Source organism: Nomascus leucogenys, chromosome 3 (genome assembly GCF_006542625.1).
Source record: "Nomascus leucogenys isolate Asia chromosome 3, Asia_NLE_v1, whole genome shotgun sequence".
Lineage (NCBI taxonomy): Eukaryota > Metazoa > Chordata > Mammalia > Primates > Hylobatidae > Nomascus > Nomascus leucogenys.
In genome coordinates this window covers 32,303,839-32,327,720 of record NC_044383.1, presented here as the reverse complement: position 1 = coordinate 32,327,720, position 23,882 = coordinate 32,303,839, and the positions used below count along the sequence as shown (strand labels likewise).

Below are 23,882 nucleotides of genomic sequence, written 5' to 3'. Positions count from 1 at the left end.
AATCACTTTTGTTGTTGTTGTTGTTGTTATAGATATTGTTCTTTTTCATTGCTAAGTAATATTCCACTGTGCTACATATGGAATATGCTACAATTTGTTCATACAACCACCTGCTGAGGGGCATTTGGGTGTGTGTTAGTTTTTTAGGCTGTATAACCAATCTTGATACCAATCACAAACATAGCAGCTTAAAACAACCTAAATCACTTTTAACTGAACCCTAGAGTTTTCTCCTCCTAAAGTAGACCCAATTTCCAAAATAAACCCATATTGTACCTTTTCAGGCCAAAGAAAATATTTATATGCTTTATTTGCTGGAGGCCATTATATTCCACCGTTGAACGACTTTTTAAGTACCTGTTTGACCCTTAGTGCAGGGCTTACATCCCGCAGTTAGCAATAGCAAGCTATGTGCTTTTTGAGCTCTAAACACTGAGAATTTCTTGAACCGAGTTCTATTCGGCCCTGACTTGCTATGGGGGAGAAAAGATTCCTCGGGAGAAGTGTGGGTGGCGATAGCTTAGGAGGACCTTGAAATTCTGCATTTGTCTGTGAGCTTAGGAGGACCTTGAAATTCTGCATTTGTCTGTGAGCTGCTGCCAGGTGCCCATTGGCCCAGCTACTCTGGGTCGCAAACCTGCAGACGCCAGATATATGAAATTCGGGGACATTCAGCTTCCTAAAACCACAGTTAGGCAGGTCCTAGGACCCGTGATTCTTGCCACAGTTTTTCTTAGTATTTGGGCTACAGGTGAGGCATTGGTCGCCATCTTGATACCAAATGCCAGGCAAGCCGCTACTGGCGTCGCTCGGTAACCACGGAGACACCCGTGCCCCTCCCGTTTCTCATCCTTAGAGGCTGTAAACTACAATTCCCATCAGCCGATTTCCTCTGCTTAATGGCAAGTTATCTAAATCTGGCTTGTGGGCAACCGCGACGCTGCCGCAGTGAACTGTGGGAGTTGCGGTTCACGGCGTAGCCTCAGTTTTTTTTCTGCGGGAAGTTCCAGAACTACAAATCCCGTGAGCCAGTGGGCTTTCGCCTGAGCACGGAGAAGCCGATTCTCCTTGCCCCTCAGCCTGCGCCTGAGAGGTAAGAGAGGGCGGGGGGAAGGAAGAGGAGGCGGGATCCGGGCGCTGCGTTGGCTGCGGCCTGGCACCAAAGGGGCGGCCCCGGTGGAGAGCGGACCCAGTGGCCTTGGCGATTATGGACCCGGCCGAGGCGGTGCTGCAAGAGAAAGCACTCAAGTTTATGGTGAGGAGACGGTCGAGGCCGGGGAACGGCAGAGGCGCTGGCGTTGGCGGCGTCGTTGAGCTCGGGCCTGGGCCGCCCGCCCACTGAGGGACCGGGCAGCGGGACCGTGGGCCGAGGCTGGCGGCGGGGCGGCTGGAGGGATGGGATGGGAGCTCCAGAAAGGAGGCTGGGGGTTGCGGAGCGGACCCAGGGGTGGGGGCAGCAGCTCCGCCATCTTGTGGATGAGAGGCCAAGTGACAGCGGGAGCTTAATCGAGGAGGGGGCTCCAGGCGGCGCGCGGGGCCCTGGAGGGAAAGGGGCGTGGGGACTGTTACTGAAAAGCGGAGGAAGCTCTTTGGAGAAACGCCGTGAGGCCGCTGGCGGGGCATTCCTGGTGTCAGGGTTACCGGTAAGGCCCGGGAGAGGAGGTGCATTCACGACTGGGGAAGGGAGCGCGGGATAGAGTGAAGACAGATATGGTGGGTAGAAGGGAACGGGCAGGGCTGAATGCAGATGGATTTAAGGGTGGAGGAGGGAACGCTAGGGCTGATGAGAGGCTTATAGTTTTGTAGAATGAGGAGGGAGGATAGCCTTTGCCTTGAGGGTGGAATCCCAGCTTGGCCAAACTACTCTAGACAAACTCTAGAAGGGAAGAGGCCTCACTAAAGAAGATAAGGACTGGGAATGAGGACCTAGGGCTATGACAGTCTCTGGGAGGGGAAAAGGGTGTTGACTGTAAGCTGAAATTACAAATGTCAGGGAGAGGGGTACATAACGCTACTTTGAAAGGAGAAGCTACATACTGTAATAAGGACGAGGTGATGAAAAGTAAGAGCAGATTGTCAGGGAAACATGGGTACAGGAGATTGGGGCAAAATGAGTATCTAATAGGGTAAGCAAAACAAAATTTAAGTTGTGGGACGGTAAAATGTGGAGGCCAGGTGCTTTGTATCATTTTCTGGGAAAGGAAAGGCCGTGGAGATGAGAGTTGCAAAGACCCATAAGAAGTGATGAGATCAGTTGAGAAATTTAGGAGATAAAAAGGGTGGAGGTAGGTAGAGGGAAGTAAGTCAGGGATAAGTCAGGATTTGTGGTTACCCGTCAGTTTTAGGTTGAAGCACAGTGTGAGCGAAGATTGGATTTTGTGGGTGTGCTTAAACCCCTTGGAACATATTTCTTTAACTTTGTATCACACTTTTCTTTTTGCTGTGCTCATCTTTGGCAAACTTGTATAGTCTGATGCTTTTAATCTGATGCTTTTTGTATTTCCTAGGTGTAAAACCAGACTTTGTGGTTACAACTAAAGAATGATGGAATGCGTAGACTTCAAGCTTAACAGGTGGCCTTAGGGACACTGATATTATTTGCAGTCCAGTCTTGCTTTTTCAGAAGTTATTGTGACTTGTCACTCCAAACCTTACTCCTTTGCTTAAAAAAATAGTTATTTTGTATCTTTGCCTAAAATAACATAACAAATCCAGATAAACATGTATACTAACGAAATTGAATTTTAGGCTTTAAACTGCCCCATTTATAAGAATACTTTTTTGGAATCTAGTCAAATTCACTAAAACTTTATCTTGCATTAGTGTTTTCGAAAACACCTAATTAAAGTTCAAGAGTATCATTAACAAAATTTCATTGAGCCTGAAGAAGGTTCTTGGATTTCTGCCCAACATTAAAATTCTAAATATGAAGAAGAGACCTTGAACTTTTACTGGACTTTAGAAGTAAGTGAAAGTTACTAGACTTAAGTTAGAAAACTGTTACTGCTTATTTTTGTTTTCCTACTTAGAGGGTTGACTCCTTTTTTTTTTTTCTTTCGAGTTGGAGTCTCGCTTTGTTGCCCAGGCTGGAGTGCAGTGGTGCAGCCTCCGCCTCCTGGGTTCAAGCGATTCTCCTGCCTCAGCCTCCCGAGTAGCTAGAACTACAGGTGCGGGCCACCACGCCCATCTAATTTTTGTATTTTTAGTAGGGTCGGGGTTTCACCATGTTGGCCAGAATGGTCTCATCTGCTGACCTCGTGATCCGCCCACCTTGGCCTCCCAAAGTGCTGGGATTTCAGGTGTGAGCCACAGCGCCCAGCAGAGGGTTGACTCTTAATCCTAATCCTGACACTTGTGTCAGATTTATGGAATAATGTGATTTACAGATCATAAAGAGACATTATGAGATCATCCTTTTTACTCTCAGACTTCAGCCTAGTAACATTCTCAGCTACTTAATCTCTGCTTTGTAGTTATGTTTTGATAATGGCCTCCTGGTTGAGTTAAAGTGGACTTGGAGATGACCATGTAGTAGTTGCAGCTTTTAGGGCACCACACATTATTCAATCTTGAATCAGTTTCCATAGGGAGAAGCCAATTTTTTCTTTTAATTTTAGTTACTTTCATTATTGACCTTGCCTGCTGTTTTGGCTGCCGTTTGAGAAAAGGTCAACTAGAACAGGGTCACCAGAATGACAACTTAAAAGAAACAGAGAATGGAGAGTTTGACATTGGGTATTCTCTTTCAGTGCAGTAACAGTCTTATGAATCTGAGTAAGTCACAACTTCCCTTTGGTGCCAGTTACCCTGCTATAACGTGTCTGTTTATTCAGAGTCAGTTTTAAGAAAGGAAGATAGGCCGGGTGCAGTGGCTCATGCCTGTAATCCCAGGACCTTGGGAGGCCGAGGCGGGCGGATCACAAGGTCAGGAGATCGAGACCATCCTGGCTAACATGGTGAAACTCCATCTCTACTAAAAGTACAAAAAATTAGCCGGGTGTGGCAGCGTGCCCCTGTAGTCCCAACTACGCGGGAGGCTGAGGCAGGAGAATGGCGTGAACCCGGGAGGCAGAGCTTGCAGTGAGCCGAGATTGCGCCACTGCCCTCCAGCCTGGGCGACAGAGCAAGACTCCGTCTCAAAAAAAAAAGGGAAGATATTGGCCAGGCGCGGTGGCTCAAGCCTGTAATCCCAGCACTTTGGGAGGCTGAGGCGGGCAGAACACGAGGTCAGGAGATCGAGACCATCCTGGCCAACATGGTGAAACCCCGTCTCTACTAAAAATACAAAAATTAGCCAGGCCTGGTGGCGCGCACCTGTAGTCCCAGCTGCTGGGGAGGCTGAGGCGGTAGAATCACTTGCACCCAGGAGGCGGAGGTTGCAGTGAGCTGAGATTGTGCCATTGCACTCCAGTCTGGGTGAGAGAGCGAGACTCTGTCCCCCAAAAAAAAAAAGGAAGCTATTTGAGCTAGCATCAAATAATTAGTGCACAGTACACATAGAAGAACTATCCTTTTAATCAAACTGACATTTTTATTACTATTTGGCTTTGTTCTGGTCTTAACCTTTCCCTCAATTGTGAATCGCTAATGACAACTTTTATACAGATGTCATGATTTCCATGGTTTAAACAAATGTAAAATTAGTTTAAAATGCCAGAATGAAATGGATACTCTCACAAATTTGCTCATTGCTATACTAATGTGCCTTGATAAAGAATTTTACAATAAAATCCTATTAATAAGACTACTGATTCAGAGATGACCATAATTCACACGTGATCGAGACTTAAAGCTTATTGTTTTACTTGTGAAAAAATAGTTTAAGCAGAATGTTTAACTTTTAAAAACAAATAAATGATGTTGAAAGCAACCGTTTACATTAACTTATGTGCTAATGTCTCTCATTCAGCTTTAGCAGGTCCTCAAGGACCTTTCTTAATACTTTTTTGGTTAACAAAAGTATAAACGGAAACTCGAAGAGAACCTAAGAAGAGAAATGAAAATGATTGAGGGAATATAGACCCCAAAACACACAAACACACACACACACGTGCACACATTTAAGATGCAGGTTGAAAAGACATGCTGAGGAGGAATTTGAACTTTATTTTTGTTTTCACCTTTGAGTCAGGGTCTCACTATGTTGCCCAGGCTAGAGTGCAGTCATAGCTTGCTGCAGCCTCAAACTCCCAGGCTCACACGATCCTCCTGCTTCGGCCTCTCAAGTGGCTACAGGCACACGCCACTATGCTGGCTATTTTTTTTTTCTTTTTTGTTTTTGTAGAGATGAGGGTCTGCCTTTGTTGACAGGAGTGGTTTTTGAACTCCTGGGCTCAAGGGATCCTCCTGCCTTGGCCTCCCATTGTTGGGATTACAGGCGTGAGCCACCTTGCCAAGTCACATGTATTTTTAAAAACAGGATAAATATATTCTTGTCCAGCCAATCCCAGAATCAAGTACAGTAGCTTGAAATGGATGAAATAATTTTAGAATGTATGTAAGTTTTATTTGTAGAGCTGATAGATAAATGAAACAGTATAAAGGGTAAATATTTGCTGTTTAACAGACAACCTCAAAACTTAGCTTAAAAAAACCAATTTATTTTTCCCCTCAAATCTGATGGTTTTTCTGCTTCACTTGGTATTGGCTGAGGTGTGGGAAAGACCTTCACTTCTCCTCTATATGGGCCTTTCTGTACCTGGCTGCTTGGATTTCCTTAAAGTGTGGTGGCAAGGTTCTAAGAAGGGACATTCCAGGAGACAGGAAGTAGAGACTGCCAGTCTTCTAAATCCTAGATTTGGAAGTCCAAGAATGTCATAGTGGGTCAAAGCCAGTCAAGGCCAACTACAGAGGAAGGAGAAATAATCTCTACCTATTGATAGGAAGGGTGGCGTGCATAAACAGGGAAGGGGGAATTGTTGGGGGCCACCTTTTGAGACTTGCTACCATAGGTGCTATGCTAGTTGGATGTTCAGGCTAAAAATAAAAATGGTATCAGCCAAGTTTGTGGGTCATAATGCTAGGAATGTTTAGGAGACGTCTCTTTTTTTGAGGTTAACTTCGGAAGGCACTAACATGATCTCCTGCATGACTTCCCTTAATGATGTCACTGTAGACATAATACTGGGTGAATTAATGTGATTCAGTAAGCTTGCTTACTTCAGGAAACATAGGTATCTAAACACAGATTACATTTTAAAATAAATTGTCAGATGTTTCACTGTAATGGAATTTTCTTTACATCAGTGAAATTGATTACCAGGTAGTGGGATGAACATCTGAAACTAGTTCTTAGTTTAAGTTGTCAGAGTTTGTGTGTATACTTTACCTATTTCCAGTTTAAATTAGCTTTCAAACAGTTTCTTTTCTGGGTACTCTTATAGGTGTTGGGGTATGAAATTAGTGGTAATTCTTTTTGCTAATTTTCTTTTTTTTTGTCTGAGATACCCTGAGTCTCGCTCTGTTGCCCAGACTAGAGTGCAGTGGCACAATTTCGGCTCACTGCAACCTCTGCCTCCTGGGTTCAAGTGATTCTCCTGCCTCAGCCTCTGAAGTAGCTGGAATTACAGGCATGTCCCACCTCGCCTGGCTAATTTTGTTTTTTTTTTTTTTTTTTTGAGATGGAGTTTCGCTCTTGTTGCCCAGGCTGGAGTGCAATGGTGCAATCTCAGTTCACTGCAACCTCTGCTTCTGAGGTTCAAGTGATTCTCCTTCCTCAGCCTCCCCTATAGCTGGGATTACAGGCATGCACCACCACGCCCAGCCAATTTTGTATTTTTGGTAGAGACAGGGCTTTTCCATGTTGGTCAGGCTGGTCTCGAACTCCCAACCTCAGGTGATCTGCCCACCTTGGCCTCCCAGAGTGCTGAGATTACAGGCGTGAGCTGCCATGTCCAGCCTCTTTTTGCTGATTTTCTAAATTTATGTTTATAGTAGATTTTCATAAATTATGAAAATTGAATTATTAGATGTGGAGTAAAATTCAACTTTGAGTAGTTTTAGAAATTATTTATTGCTAAATTAGAAAATAAACTTTCAAAAGAGATCTCTTATTTTTTAAAAGAAACTTAATTGAGACAGAGTCTCACTCTGTCACCCAGGCTGGAGTACAGTGGTGCAATCTTGGCTCACTGCAGCCCCTGCCTCCTGGGTTCAAGTGATTCTTGTGCCTCAGCTTCCCAGGTAGCTGGGACTACAGGCATGCGCCACCACGCCCAGCTAAGTTTTATGTTTTTAGTAGAGACAGGGTTTCACCGTGTTGCTCAGGCTGGTCTCGAACTCCTGACCTCAAGTGATCTGCCCACCTTGGCCTCCCAAAGTGCTGGGATTACAGGCGTGAGTCACTATGCCTGGCCTAGAGATGGGATCTGGTTTTTTTTTTTTTTTTCAGATGGAGTCTTGCTCTGTCATCCAGGCTGGAGTGCAATGGCATGATCTCAACTCACTGCAACCTCCGCTTCCCGGGTTCAGGCAATTCTCCTGTCTCAGCCACCCGAGTAGCTGGGATTGCAGGCATCTGCCATCATCCCTGACTAATTTTCGTATTTTTGTAGACGGGGTTTCACCATGTTGGCCAGGCTATTCTTGAACTCCTGACCTCAGGTGATCCGACCGCCTTGGCCTCCCAAAGTGCTGGGATTATAGGCATTAGCTACCGCGTCTGGCCTCTAGAGATGGGATCTTGCTTGCTCTGTTGCCAGGCTGGCCTTGAACTCAGGCTGGGGTTAAGTGATCTTTCTGCCTTGGTCTCTCCAGTAGCTGGGACTACAGGTGTGTGCCACCACTCGCAGCCTAAAATACTTTTTAAATCTCACTTACTTTCTAGCAGTATTTTATTTTATTAGGGCGCAGCTCTGCCATCAATAGGCTGAGCTCACTGCAGCCTCAAACTCCTGGGCTGAAGCAATGCTCCTGCCTCAGCCTCCTGAGTAGCTGGGACTACAGGTTTGTGCCACTACACCTGGCTATAGTTTTATTTTTTTGTAGAGTTGGGGTCTTGCTGTGTTGCCCAGGCTGGTCTGGAACTCCTGGCCTCAAGTGATTCTCCTGCATCAGCCTTCCAAATTGCTGGGATTACAGGCTTGAGCCACCATGCCCAGCTCTAGCAATTTTTTTTTTTTTTTGAGATGGAGTCTCGCTCTATTGCCCAAGCTGGAGTGCAGTGGTGCAATCTCGGCTCACTGCAACCTCAGCTTCCTGGGTTCAAACAGTTCTGCCTCAGCCTCCCGAATAGCTGGGATTATAGGCACGTGCCACCACGCCTGGCTAATTTTTTGTATTTTTAGTAGAGATGGAGTTTCACTGTGTTAGCCAGGATGGTCTTGATCTCCTGACCTTGTGATCCACCCGCCTTGGCCTCCCTAAGTGCTGGGATTACAGGCATGTGCCACCGCACCTGGCCAGCAATATTTTAATGTAGCACAGAAGTCCTTTCTAAATGTGTATAGTGAGAATACATTGAGGATGAAATAGAAAATATTTACCTAAGTTTAACAACTTAGTCAATAAAAATAAAACTTTCTCTTTCCGTAATAAATCAATCTCAGCATTCTAAAATAGGCAGTGGAGGGGGGAAGAAATCTCTATGGGAAGGGACCACTGGATCTTAACAGTTTCAACTAGTGTTCCACAATATTTCCGCTGTACTTGGGGAGAATTTCTGGATAATTAGAATAGTCTGAGGCTTATTCCTTTTAGTTTCCCATAGCCTGATTGAGATAGAGCTATGAAATCAGCTATAACATACAGAAGACTCAGATAACCAAGTGAAAAAGATAACTGAGATTAATGTTGAACTAAGAATATGATTGTTCTCTGAGGCACTACCTGCTAGTTCCTGGATTACCTTTATATGTGGCCAAGGTGGGGATTGGGAAGCAAGGGAGCAAAAGCCCCAGAGCTAAGGGAGAGAGAATTTCTGCCTGCCTAAGATGAACCTTTTGAGTTGGATTTTTTTTTTTCTTCCCCTTTGAGATGGAGTCTCACTCTGTCGCCAGACTGGAGTGCAGTGGCATGATCTCGGCTCACTGCAACCCCCGACTCCCTGGTTCAAGTGATTCTCCTGCCTCAGCCTCCCGAGTAGTTGGGATTACAGGCACACACCACGAGACCCAGCTCATTTTTGTGTTTTTAGTAGGGATGAGGTTTCACCATGTTGGCCAGGACGATCTCGATCTCCTCCTCGTGATTCGCCCGCCTTGGCCTCCCAAAGTGCTGGGATTACAGCTGTGAGCCACCGCACCCAGCCTTGAGTTGGAATTTCTTTCTGAAATCTTGCTCCTTTCTGTAGTTTGGCTTTCCTTTCAGGGTATCTAATTTTGCCTTCCTGCTCCTAGGCTTGTGACCTGACCTGATGCTGTCAATTACAGGACAATGCAGAGGTGCAAGAAATTTTTTTTTTTTTTTTTTTTGAGATGGAGTTTTGTTCTTGTTGCCCAGGTTGGGGTGCAATGGCACGATCTCGGCTCACAGCAACCTCCGCCTCCCAGGTTACAGGCATGTGCTACCACACCCAGCTAATTTTGTGTTTTTAGTAGAGACAGGGTTTTTCCATGTTGGTCAGGCTGGTCTCGAACTCCCGACCTTAGGTGATCCGCCCGCCTCAGCCTCCCAAAGTGCTGGGATTACAGGTGTGAGCCACCATGCCCGGCCAGAAGAAATTTTTTGTGTTTTGTTAATACAGTCAGCCACGAATAGCTAACAGCTATTACAGCTGGCCCCTCATATTCGTGGGTTCCATATCTGCTAATTTAACCATTGATTGAAAATATTCAGAAAAAGAGACCACAATAAAGAATAACAATATAACAATAAAAGTAGGAATTAAAAACAATACAGTATAACAACTACTTACATAACATTTACATTGTATTATTATATGTAACCTAGAGATGATGTGAAATATATGAGAGGATGTGTGTAGGTTATGTGCCATTTAATATAAGGCACTCTAAGAGACTTTTGAGTATCTGTGGATTTTGGTATCTGATGGGAGGATCCTGGAACCGGTTCCCTGCAGCTACGGAGGTTTGACTATAATTATTTAGCATGTACTATTTGCTGTTCTAAATATACTGTTCTAAGCTCTTTATTATTTCATTTCATCCTCCCAGTAATCCTGTGAGATAGATTCAGTATTGTTATTATCCCCATTTTTCATTTAAGGAAAATTATTCCAGAGAGGTTAAGTAACTTGCTCAAAGTCGTGCTAGCAGGTATCCTGAGATTAAATCCAGGCAGTCTGACTTGAGAGCCTTACTTACGTGCAGTATACTTCCTCTTTGAAGAGCAGGAAAACTGTGGGATATGGTGGTATGTTTCCTTAATATCTGTTAAGGCACACTTTGGTAAATGCTAAAATAGAAGCACAAAGTGCTATAGAATTTAAGGGAGGGGAAGTTCTTTCTTTTTTTTTTTTTTTTTTTTTTTTGAGATGGAGTCTTACTCTGTCACCCAGGCTGGAGTGCAGTGGTGCAATCTCGGCTCACTGCAACCTCCACCTCCTGGGTTCAAGCAATTCTCCTGCCTCAGCCTCCCGAGTAGCTGGGACTACAGGTGTGCACCACCACGCCCGGCTAAGTTTTGTATTTTTTAGTAGTGCTGGGATTACAGGTGTGAGCCACTGTGCCTTGGCCGGGAAGTTCGTTTTAACTGAAGAGCTCTTTAGCAGCTTTGTAGAAAAAAGCTTCATATTAGATCTTGATGAATAGATAGATTTTGACAGATATCTCTCTGAGGTAGGCAGTCAAGCAGTGGCCAGAGTGGAAGAATTACTGTCCAGATTTACATATAGGTTTCCTGATTATTTAAATTACTGATGAAGTGCAGTAAGACTCTACTGTTGTCACAGTATCATTTCAGTTAGCTATTGGCGTTTAGAATCACAAAATACCAGCATCTTACAATGATAGGTATTCATTCTCTTGAAATTGTGGGTTTGCTGGGTAGTGGATGATGTAAACTTGGCTTACTCAAAAGTCAAAAGCCCAAAGTCAAGCAGGGCAGGGAGTAACTTGCACAATACTACAGTGACAGTAATCTACTGCAATGATCTAGTACAGTTGATTTAGAGAAGAATGGTAAGATGCTTATTATGACAACTATTGTGCTTTCTTCTTTCTGCTCTCCATTATTGATACTTTCGTGATAGCACTTTTTCATTTTGGTTGCTGAATAATACCTGTTGATTGGATACTCCTAGAATCACAATGTAATACAGCAGATTTCTTCTCTTCATGTTGTGTAGAAAAAAAACATAAAGAATCAGAATCTTGACTATTCCACAGTGATGCCCTGAAAAGTTCAGCAATATCATGGTGCTATTCTTCTATCTTTGGGACTGATAAGCTTGACGTCACTGGAATGGCATTTGTAACAGAATTTGAACTGTAACAGAGTTTGTATCAAGGTCATACATAATAACCCAACAACTCCTTTGTTAACAGTTTTAAGAGCTTTTCCATCTCTTCACTGCACCTAAACTTAAGGTTGCAAAGATCGGGTGCTGATGTATTTAGATGTCTGGAAAACTTTCATGCTTTCACTGAAAAGTCATAGAGACAGATATCCAGGAATTATAGCATGTGGATAAATATTTTTGTAGCACAGATTCATAAATCCTTGTATGCAGGAAGTACTACACCAAACTGTTAATGTGGTTATTTGTGAGTTGCTGGATTATGGGTAATATTTCAAAATATTTAATGGTATTCTGAAAATATACTAGTAAATACACAGAAAAGCATTATTTAGGTGATATTTCTTTTAATTCTTTTTTTTTTTTTTTTTTTTTGTATCCCCAGAGGGGGTGCACCGTTCCTGGAGGTACTGCAATACCAGGTTGATGTGTGGAGTGGACGGAGCAAGCTCCTATTCCATCTCCCTGCTCCAAAAATCTATTTAATATATTGTCCTCGGATAGAGGACGTATCAGATATTAAACTGATGAGAACAGATACTACACTTCATCTTAGCCAAAAGGCCGAGAAGCGATTTTAATTCTTTCTCTTTTTTTCTTTTTAAATTTTTTTTATTTTTATTTTTTTTGAGACAGAGTTTTGCTCTTGGTGCCCAGGCTGGAATACAATGGCGCAATCTCGGCTCACCGCAACCTCCACCTCCCGGGTTCAAGTGATTCTCCTGCCTTAGCCTCCTGAGTAGCTGGGATTACAGGCATGCACCACCACACCCAGCTAATTTTGTAGTTTTAGTAGAGACGGGGTTTCTCCATGTTGGCCAGGCTGGTCTTGAACTCCCGATCTCAGGTGATCTGCCCGCCTCAGCCTCCCAAAGTGCTGGGATTACTGGCGTGAGCTACCGCACCTGGCCCCTTTTTTTTTATTTTTTGAGACAGTCTCACTCACTCTGTCACCCAGGCTGGGCGATATTTCTTTTCTTTAATTCTTTTTCTTTTTTTCTTTTTAAAATTTTTTTATTTTTATTTTTATTTTTATTTTTTTTGAGACGGAGTTTCTCTCTTGTTGCACAGGCTGGAGTGCAGTGGTGCAATCTCGGCTCACTGCAACCTCTGCCTTCCGGGTTCAAGCAATTCTCCTGCCTCAGCTTCCCGAGTAGCTGGGACTACAGGTGTGCATCACTACACTCGGCTAATTTTTGTATTTTTATTAGAGACACGGTTTCACCATGTTGGCCAGGCTGGTCTCATACTCCTGACCTCAAGTGATCACTTGTCTTGGCCTCCCAAAGTTCTGGGATTACAGGCGTGAGCCACCATGCCCAGCCTTCTTTCAATTCTTTAATGTTTTACAGATTTTCTACAGTGAATATATATCATAATCGGAAAAAGTAAAATTTAGTATATTGAGTATATGCATTTATAAAACAAAATGATCATGGACTACATTGTAGCAAGTACTGGCCAGTGGGCTGACAGTGGCTGCTTGAACAGACTCCTCACTCTGAGCTCCAGTTTTCTTAACCAGAAAATCAGCTGTTGTTAATTTACCTACTTAAAAAGGGTCTCTCTCTGTTTTTCCTTTCAATTCATGTTAAATTCTAAATTGCCATGTATAAGTAAGGGGTTGTCAATTTACACCATAAAACCCCTTTATGTATCCAAGGTTTTCATAGGAAATTTAGGACTGTATGATCCTAAATTGTGCTGGAGTACCACATTTTCTGTTAAGTAGTACAGACTTATATGGCAATAAAGTATAGGAAAAAAAAATCAGTGGGTTGACAAAGAGAGGTCATGATAATGTACCTGTAATGTAATTTGATTAAAAATGTGAGCTTGAACTGATTGCAAAGCATTGTTACATATAGGGGAAGACATTATGGGGGCAGAGGGGGGTGAAGATACAAAGTTGAATAAAACTTCTCTAGAGCGTCACAATCTAATAAGATAAGCATTTATAAATATCTCTTAAGGCGCACTTTGTTAAGTGCTAAAATAGTGGCACAAAGTGCTGTAGAATTTAAGAGAGACAACAGAAAAAAAAAGTAAATTGAGTTAAAGGAAGGAAGGAGAAATTAGGTTTTTTTTTTGTTTGTTTGTTTTGAGACGGAGTCTCGCCCTTTCACCCAGGCTGGAGTGCAGTGGCACGATCTCGGCTCACTGCAGGCTCCGCCCCCCAGGGTTCACGCCATTCTCCTGCCTCAGCCTCCCGCATAGCTGGGACTACAGGCGCCCGCCACCTCGCCCGGCTAATTTTTTGTGTTTTTAGTAGAGACGGGGGTTTCACCGTGTTAGCCAGGATGGTCTCGATCTCCTGACCTCGTGACCCACCCGCTTCGGCCTCCCAAAGTGCTGGGATTACAGGCGTGAGCCACCGTGCCCGACCGAGAAATTAGTTTTAACGAGAGATTTTTTAGGAGCTTTATAGAAGAAAGTTTTTTATTGGACCTTGAAGAATAGATAGATTTTGACAGACTTGCGGTGGGCAGTTCCAAGAATAGGAAGTAGCTTGGGTAAAGGCCAGGAGATCAGAAGTTGGGCAGGTGCAGTGAGTTATAGGTGGGTAGATAGGTATAATTTGAGTATATCAGATAAGGAAAATATGAATTGGAGGCCCAGGGAGTTTGGATTTAATCTAGTTTTTATATATATATATATATATATATATATATTTTTTTTTTTTTTTTTTTTTTTTTTTTTTTTTGAGTTGGAGTCTCGCTCTGTCGCCCAGGCTGGAGTGCAGTGGCGCGATCTTGGCTCACTGCATCGTCTGCCTCCTAGGTTCAAGCCATTCTCCTACCTCAGCCTCCCGAGTAGCTGGGACTACATGCGCGCACCATCACGCCCAGCTAATTTTTGTATTTTTAGTAGAGACAGGGTTTCGCCATGTTGGCCAGGATGGTCTGTATCTCTTGACCTTGTGATCCGCCCGCCTCGGCCTCCCAAAGTGCTGGGATTACAGGTGTGAGCCACTGTGCCTGGCCTAGATCTATATTTAAGAAGAATGTTCTAGTGTGCTTTATGTATGTGTTAATGTGAGCTTTTTTACTAAAGTAAAATATATATACAAATAGTTACATATTTTTAATATGTACAAATAATTATATATAGCTCAGTGAGTTTTTACCTAGTGAACACACCTTCGTAACCATTATCTAGATCAGGAATAGAGCTTTGCCAACACTCCACAAGTTGCTTTCATGCCCCCTTTATTTACTAACTCCCTACTCCCAAGGGAAACCACTCTCTTATAATATATATCTGTAGATTAGTTTTACTGTTATTGGTATGTAAGCTCATCTAAATGGAATCATTCCAGGGTGTATTCTTTGGTGTCTGGTATCTTTTGTCCCACATTGTTTGTAAGATGATTCATTCAGGTTGTTGTGGGAGGTGTGGTGTGTTTATTCTTGTTAATGTATTCCACTGTGATTAATCATTCAGATTAGTCATTCTATTTTTGATGGACACTTGGGTTATTTCCAGTTTTTGGCTACTTTAAATTGTGCTATTATAAATAATCTTGTACAGTCTTTCCTTAAACATATGTACATATTTCTGTTGGGTAGGTACCTGAGAATGGAATCGCTGGGTCACAGGGTATGAAAATGTTTAGCTTTATGCTATGGTTTGAATATAGCTTGTTTGGCCCTGCCAAGTCTCATGTTGAAATTTGATCTCCAGTGTTGGAGGTGGGGCCTGGTGGGAGGTGTTTGGATTATGGAGGTGCATTCCTCATGAAGGGCTTGGTGCCATCCTGTTGGAAATAAGTGAGTTCTCACTCCATTAGTTCCTGCCAGAGCTGGTTGTTTAAGAGTCTGGCACCTCCCTCTTCTTTCTTTTGGTTTCTCTCTTGGTGTGTGATTTCTGCGCATTCAGCTCCTCTTCGCCCTCCACCATGAGTGGAAGCCGCTTGAGACTCTCACCAGGAGCAGATGCTAGCACCATGCTTCTTGTACAGCCTGCAGAACTGTGAGCCAAATAAACCTTTTTTTATTATGAATTACCCACCCTCAGGTATTCCATTATAGCAACATAAATGGACTAAGACGCTTTAGTAGAACCTATGCAACTGTTTTTCTTTTCTTTTTTTTTTTTTTTAGAGACAGGGTCTCACTCTGTTGCCCAGGCTGGAGTGCAGTGGCATGATCGTGGGTCACTGCACCCTCGAACTCTGGGTTCAAGCTGTCTTCCCATTTCAGCCTCCTGAGTAACTAGGACTACAGGCATGTGCCACCACACTCAGCTAATGTGTTTCATTTTATACTTTCTTTAGCAGTGTATGGGAGTCCCAGTTGCTGAACATTCTTGCAGTGCTCACTTAATATTGTCTTTTTTGAGGCCGGGTATAGTGGCTCATGCCTCTAATCCCAGCACTTTGGGAGGCTGAGGCAGGTAGATCGCTTGAGGCCAGGAGTTTGAGTCTAGCCTGGCTAACGTGGTGAAACCTCGCTTCTACTAAAAGTACAAAAATTAGCTGGATGTGGTGGCAGGCACCTATTATCCCAGCTACTCAGGAGGCTGATGCACGAGAATCGCTTGAACCTGGGAGGCGGAGGTTGCAGTGAGCTGAGATGGTACTACTGGACTCCAGCCTTGGCGACAGAGTGAGACTCCATCTTAAATAATAATAATAACAATAATAATAACAACATCATCTTTTTCGTTGTAGCCACTGTAGTGGATGATGGTGTTGTCCCACTGTTTTAATTTGTGTTTCCTTAATGACTGCTGTAAACAAGCACCTTTTTAGGTTTGTTGACTGTTTAGACATGGTCTTTTGTTGAAGTGTTTATTCAAGTCTTGGCCTTTTTTCCCCTATTGAAGTATTATTATTATTATTATTTTTTAAAGAGATGGGATCTTGCCCTCTTGTCCAGGCTCTGGAGTACACTGGTGTGATCATAGCTCACTGATCATAGCTCACTGCAGCCTCCAACTCGTGGGCCCAAACATCCTCCCACCTTGGCCTCCCAAAGCCCTGAGAGGCATGGGCCTCATTATTTTTTGTGTGCCTGGCCTCATTATTTTGATGCTTGAATTGTTCCCTATTTGGCCAGTGGGAAGTGCATTCAAACTGCTTCCTCTGTTTTTTGGTGTCATTGAGCATTTTCTTAGTTACTGAAAGATACTCCAGGCTCTTCTTGTACTTTTTTTGCCCTAGCCCTGGAATTAGTGATTTCTCTGAGAAGCTCTTTTAGAAGTTTCTTTTAGTAGAGAATGACATGTAGAAGTCCAGATCTGGGTGTTAAGTGTGCTCATTGCTATGGGGGTGTCGTTGCTCACAAGCCGTCATACTGGACACACCACACACACAGGTGCACATTGCACATTTACGTTGTTATTTTATCTTACGTATTTAAAACCATGAGTTCACACTGATGTCCCCAATTCCAGCCTAATACCACAGGGTTCGTTCAATAATTTCATGATTGTAACTCCGTTTTCTGACAGTGAGTAACTTGGCTTTTATTATCCTCAACATATTTTCTTAATCAGCCCCTTTCTATGTGACCACTCTCATGTTGCTGCTGTTCCCCACACCCACTATATAGACGCCATCCATGACTTACTTAGGCTCCAAAACCCCATGTCAGATTGCTGGCCCACACCCTCGCATGAACACCCTTCTCCGATACCTGTGCTAGATTGCTTTTCACATCACATTTGGACTTCAACACTCCATGCAGGGCTACCATGTTGCCTGCCATATTTCTGTATGGACATATCCCTTATGCTGTTTTTTTGTTTGTTTTGAGACAGGGTCTCACTCTTTTGCCCAGGCTGCAGTGCAGTGGCATAATCACAGCTCACAGCAGCCTCACTCAACCTCCTGGGCTCAGGTGATCCTCCTGCCTCAGTCTCCTGAGCATCTGGGACTACAGGTGCTTGCCACCACACCTGGCTAATTTTTTGTAGAGATGGGGTTTCCCCGTGTTGCCCCGGCTGGTCTCAAACTCCTGGACTCAAGTGATCCTCTCGCCTCAGCCTCCCAAAGTGCTGGGATTACAGGTGTGAGCCATCGGGCCCGCCCCTTCTTCCGTATCCTGATGGTACTCTGTCATCCTGTACTAAGACCTCTGCTGATCCTGCAGATGTCTGTTTTGCCTGGCCCTGACAAAATGAGTAGAGGTTTATTGTAGTCAAAATGTAGTCAAGAGTTTCAATTTTTAAATTTATGGTTAGCACTTTTTCTCTTTGCTTATCCCAAGATCATACAGATCCTTCCCTCCCTCCCTCCCTCCCTTTCTCCCATCTAGGCTCACAGCAGCCTTGACCTTCTGGGCTCAAGCGATCCTCCCACTTCAACCTCTCCGTAGCTGGGACTACAGGCATGTACCACCAAACACCGGCTAACTTTTTTGCATTTTTAGTGGAGATGAGGTTTCTCCATGTTGTCCAGGCTGGTCTTGAGCTCCTGGGCTCAAGTGATTCACCTGCCTCAGCCTCCCAAAGTGCTGGGATGCTGAGGTTACAGGTGTGCACCACTTCACTGAGCCAAGATGTTGATTTTATTTATCTACACACACAGACACACACATACACATATACATATATACATACACACACATACAAGCTTCATTTAAACATTTTTTATTGTGGTAAAATACATGTAAAATTTACCATTTTAACTATTTAAAATGTATAGCTCAGTAGTGTTAAGTATATTCACACTGTTGTGCATATATAATCTCTAGAACTTTTTTGTCTTGCAAAACTGAAACTCTATACCCATTAGACGAAGTATCCATGTCTCCCTTATCCCAGCCACTGGCAACCACTATTCTTTTTTTTGTTTGTTTGGTGTTTTTTTTTCCCCCCCAAGACGGAGTTTTGCTCTGTTGCCCAGACCGGAGTGTAGTGGCGCCATCTTGGCTCACTGCAGACTCCACCAAGCAATTCTCCTGCCTCAGCCTCCTTAGTAGCTGGGACTACAGGTTTGTGCCACCACGCCAGCTAATTTTTGTATTTTTAGTAGAGATGAAGTTCTCCATGTTGGCCAGGCTGGTCTTGAACTCCTGATCTCAGGTGATCCACCCGCCTCGGCCTCGCAAAGTGCTGGGATTACAGGCATGAGCCACTGCGCCCAGCCTTCTATTTTTTTTTCTATGAATTTGATTCCTCTAGATACCTCATATAAGTAGAATCATACAGTGTTTGTCTTTTTGTGACTAGCTTGTTTTACTTAATGTCCTCAGGTTTCATCCATGTTCTTCCTTTTTTAAGGCTGAATAACATTTAATTGTATGTATATACCACATTTTATTTGTTGTCAATGGACACTTGGGAAGCTTGTACGTTTTGACCTTTGTGAATAATGCTGCTATTTGTATATGTTACAAGTACCTCTTCAAGTCCGTAAGAAGTTTTATTTACCATTTGCATTTATCTCTGCAATCCATCTGGAGTTAATTTTTGCATATGGTGTGAGGTAGAGGTCAGCATTCTTTTTTTTTTTCTTTCTCCATGCCAGACAGGTAATGTGCCTATGTAACAAGGTTTGAGGGAGGCACACCTCACACATGAGGCTGAAAACCCAATCGTCATGCTTACGAACTACAAAAGGATCAGAATTCTTTTTTTCCTTTTATTTCTATAGCCAATTTATTCAGCACTATTTATTGAAAAGATTGTTCTTTTTCTATTGCAGGGTCATTTTTGTCATATTCATGTCTATATATATGTGTAGGCCTGCTTTTGGGATTTTCTCAGCAGCTCCATTGGTCTATTCTTGTGCCAATACCACACTGTCTTAATTTCTATATTTTTATATAATAACATTTCTTGATATCTGATAGTATATGCCCCTCAGCTTCCTCCTCCACCAAGATTGCGTTGGCTATCTTGGCCTTTTGCATTTTCATTTTCTTTTTCTTTTTTCTTAAATGGAGTCTCGTTCTGTCACTCAGTCTGCAGTGCAGTGGCGCAATCTTGGCTCACTGCAACATCCGCCTCCCAGGTTCAAGTGATTCTCCTGCCTCAGCCTCGAGTAGCTGGGATTACAGGCAGACACCACCACGCCCGGCTAATTTTTGTATTTTTAGTAGAGACGGGGTTTCACCATGTTGGTCAGGCCGGTCTCGAACTCCCTGACCTCGTGATCTGCCCGCCTCGGCCTCCCAAAGTGTTGGGATTACAGGCGTGAGCCACTGTGCCCGGCCTGCATTTTCATTTGTATTAGAATTAGCTAGGCCGGTTGCGGTGGCTCACGCCTGTAATCCCAGCACTTTGGGAGACCGAAGCGGGTGGATCACCTGAGGTCAGGAGTTGGAGACCAGCCTGACCAACATGGTGAAATCCCGTCTCTACTAAAAATACAAAAATTAGCCGGGAATGGAGGGGCATGCCTGTAATCCCAGGTACTCCAGGCTGAGGCAGGAGAATCGCTTGAACCTGGGAGGCGGAGGTTGCAGTGTGTGGAGATCGTGCCACTGCTCTGCAGCCTGGGCAACAGAGCGAGACTCCGTTTCCAAAAAAATAAAAAAAGAATTAGCTAGTCAGTTTCCACAAAACATACTTTTATGATTTTTATTGGAATTGCATTGAATCCATATGTAAGTTTTGGGAGAGCTGAGATCTTAACACTATTGAGTTTTATAGTCCACGAAAATGATGTGTCTTTCCATTTATTTAGGTTTTGAATTTCTCTGTTTAGAGATCTTTATATATCTTTTGTTAAATTATTCCTAGGAATTAGATGTTTTTAGGTGTTATTTTAAAAATTTAATCCTCTTTGTTGCTAATAGTGCAGAGGTTTTAAATCTGAGGTCTGTGGCCCCTGTACAAGCTATAAACATGTGAATACTTTTTCCTGAAAGCTCTGTAATTTACATTTGAATCTGATTCCCACTGGGGGCAATAACAACAAAGATGAAAGAGCACTTAGTGCTTTAGAGTGGATTAGTCTAGGGAGGGGTACCAGAGAGGCAGGGAGGCCATTTAAGATATTTAATAGTCTAGGCAATAGACTGGGCTTGAACTAGGGCAGTAGGTATGGAAAAGGAGGAAAGACATTCAAGGATATTCTGGAGACAGAATGAAGAAGATTGCTGAGAGTAAGGTAGAACAAATGAAGAAAAAGAGTAAAATATAGCTGGCATCAGTCATGTTAAGGGCAATTAGAGGGTTATCAAAGCAGTAGGTAGGTAAGGGAAAATGAGTGTTTGGTGGGTGAAGATATTGGGATAGTCCCTAACTGTAATAAGGAGACTTCGAATTTAAGATATATCGTATAAATAAAGATGGGCAGGGCCGGGCACGGTGGCTCATACACGATGAAACTCAGTCTCTCCTAAAAAATGCAAAAAATTAGCCGGGCATGGTGGTGGGCGCCTGTAGTGCCAGCTACTCGGGAGGCTGAGGCAGGAGAATGGCATGAACCAGGGAGGCGGAGTTTGCAATGAGCCGAGATCACGCCACTGCACTCCAGCCCGGGCAACAGAGCGAGACTCCGTCTCCAAAACAAAACAAGCGAGACAGAGAAAAAAAAAAAAAAAAGATGGGCAAAGTGATAGAATATATGAGATTTGGAAGGTAGAAAGCCGGGTGATGATTAGATGGAGATTATATATTATTCTGTACTTTTTTGTATATTTAAAAGTATCCATAATAAGAGGTTAAGAAAAGTTTATCTGCATAAAAAGTAGGCTGAACTGAAGATCTCTGGACCAGCTGTACTCAAATTGTTATGTGAGAGAAATATCAGGATTTGGTTTTGAGTAATTTCATAACCACTGTCTATTGGGGACACAGTTTTATCAAGATCTGCCAGATAAGGAGGCACAAAGCTACAGAGGCCAGGTGCTGTGGGGTGGCTAGGAGTTGGGGAAAAGAAATTGACTAGGTGTCTGTTGGCATCTCAGCCAGGTGTGTGGACTTAGGGGAATTTAGCAGGGAAGGTGATATGATTTGGCTCTGTACCCACCCAAATCTCATGTCTAATTATAGTCCCCAATGTTGGAGGTGGGGCCTGGTAGGAGGTATTTAGATCATGGGGGAGGATTTCCGCCTTTGGTGCTGTTTTCGTGATAGAGTTGTCACAAGTTCTTGTTGTTTAAAAGTGTGTGGCACCTTCTCTGCCCCCCTCTCTTCCCCCCTCTCTTCTTCCTGCTTCGGCCGTATAAGATGCGCCTGCTTCCCCTTTGCCTTCTCCCGTGATTTTAAGTTTCCTGAGGCCTCCCCAGAAGCAGAAACCACCAGAAGCAGAATTCACTACACTTCTTGTACAGCCTGCAGAACCGTGAGCCAATGAAACCTCTTTTCTTATAAATTACCCAGTCTCAGGCGTTTCTTTATAGCAGTGCAAAAATGGACTCATATACAAGGGTATACGTTCAGCGGGAGAATAATGGCAGGGAGTCTGGGGCAGATATTCTGGGGAGATCAATAGGCAGAAAGCATCAGTGAATACTATAGAAACAGGTGGCAAAGCATTGCTTCAAGCTTGAACTCAAAAGTGGAACTGGGAAACCTAGCAAGGAACTAAATAATTGATTCATTCAGCCTATACTGATTAGTGTCTATTGTAATAGTTCTACACTTTACCCTGTATAGGAATTATTTGGAATGCATGTTAAAATGTAGTACAGATTCTTAGTTCTTTTTCCCCCGTCTTCCCCTTTACTTGGTACGCCTAAAAAATTGGCATGTTTAACAAGCATATCAGATGTTTCTGATGCTGGTGTTTCTCAGGATCATGCTTTGACAAAATATCTAGTCCACTGTGTGCTGGCTAGTGTATCAACACAGGGGAAGTGGGGGAAATGATGTGGCTAGAACCAGAGTAAAAGGTGAGGCCTTGTACTTGGGAAACACAGCAGGAAGGAGTTGAATTAACTGGAATCAAAAGGGATGGCAGGCCAGTTGCAGTGGCTCACGCCTGTAATCCTAGCACTTTGGGAGGCTGAGGCAGGCGGATCACCTGAGGTCAGGAGTTTGAGACCAGTCTGGCCAACATGGTGAAACCCCATCTCTACTAAAAAAAAAATTAGCCGCGCATGGTGGCCCAGGCCTGTAGTCTCAGCTACGTGGATGGCTGAGGCCAGAGAATCGCTTGAAACCGGGAGGCGGAGGTTTCAGTGAGCCAAGATTACGCCACTGCACTCCAGCATGTGCGACAGAGCAAGACTCCATCTCAACAACAACAACAACAAGTGATGGCAGAATGAGACAAATTTCACTGCCAAGGCTTGGACTCTCTGAATTCCAACTAGTTGGTAGTAAGTTGGTTTCAGAAAACAATTTACTTCTGTAGGCTGTTTGCAGCTAGAGAAATAGTGAACCATGGGAGTTGGAAAATAAGCAAGCTATGACACTTAGAAGAGGTATATCTAGTGGAAGGACAATAGCAACATCCCAGAATGTGGCCACTGAGGTACTACATTAAAATCACATCACAATAAAACTGGTAGTTGATTGTGTATCATCTTCATTTATTTTAAAGATGCTGTGGCTGGTCCTTCAGCTCATAATCACCATCAGCCATGGCATCTTTACATAGAGGAAAAAGATGTAATTCAGTACAGTTAAATAAGGTAAATGTAAAGGTGCATTGTAGGTCATAGGGTAAGGTGGTGGTGGTGGTGGTGCTTTTACAACAACATTCTAACACAGAACAATTCATACAGACTCCCAAAGTTTATTGAATAGGCATTCCACTCTCATTCCATTTTACTCTTTAAATACATATTTATTCATGTCTGCTGTATGCAAATTTTTGATTCCAATTTTTTTTTAATGAACATACAGTAAAATGGATTTTTCTTAGTGTATACAGTTTTAGGAATTCTAATATGTGTAGATTCATGTAAACCACAATCAGGATAAGAGCAATTGTATCACTCCCCTGCAAAAAACTCTTATACTGTTCCTCAACCTCTAACCCCCCTTCCTCACTTCATTTCATGTTTTTGAGAATGTCATATAAATGGAACTGTGCAATATGAAATCTTCTGTTACTGACCTCTTCCATTCAGCATAATGCCTTTGAGCTAGATTAATCCGTGTTTTTGCATGTATCGGGAGTTCACGTCTTACTATTGTTGAGCAGTATTTTATTGTGTAGTGTACCAGACTTTGTTTATTCACTCCTGAAGGACATTTGGGTTGTTTCTGGTTTTGGTGATTATAAATAAAGCTGCTATAAATACACACTTGTGTATAGATTTTGTGTGAACATTTTCATTTCTCTAAATACCTATGAGGGAGAATTGCTTGATAAATGTAGGTTTAACCTTTTTAGAAATTGCGATTTTCCAGAGTGATTGTACCAGTTGGCATTCCCACAAGCAGTGTGTGAGAGTTCTAGTTGATCTGCATCCGTGTCAGCATTTGGGATTATCAGTATTTTTAATTTTAGCCATTCTAATAGGTGTATAGTGATATCCTATTGTGGTTTCAATTTGCATTTCCCTAATGCATTCCTCGATTCTTGATGCTTTTATCAATGGAGGATCCAACACAAAAG

The 23,882-nt window shown here is 43.2% G+C and overlaps 1 protein-coding gene and 2 non-coding genes across 4 annotated transcripts in view; 1 reads left to right on the top strand and 2 right to left on the bottom strand.

The window, feature by feature from the left end:
- The first annotated feature begins 1,096 nt into the window (after positions 1-1,096).
- The window catches only part of BTRC (beta-transducin repeat containing E3 ubiquitin protein ligase), a 208,873-nt gene continuing 186,087 nt past the window's right edge, over positions 1,097-23,882 (top strand). The window contains exon 1 of one of the 2 annotated variants that reach the window (XM_003255366.3): positions 1,097-1,255. In XM_003255366.3, the coding sequence (XP_003255414.1) occupies positions 1,208-1,255 (48 nt within the window). In that variant the 5' untranslated portion in view covers positions 1,097-1,207. The remainder of the gene's footprint in view (positions 1,256-23,882) is intronic. The other variant, XM_003255367.3, reaches the window with a different exon arrangement.
- On the bottom strand, positions 11,802-11,992 carry LOC115834606. Its single transcript, XR_004029538.1, has one exon. It is a non-coding gene; the product is annotated as a U2 spliceosomal RNA (small nuclear RNA).
- On the bottom strand, positions 18,885-18,985 carry LOC115834581. The gene has a single exon (XR_004029521.1). It is a non-coding gene; the product is annotated as a small nucleolar RNA U13 (small nucleolar RNA).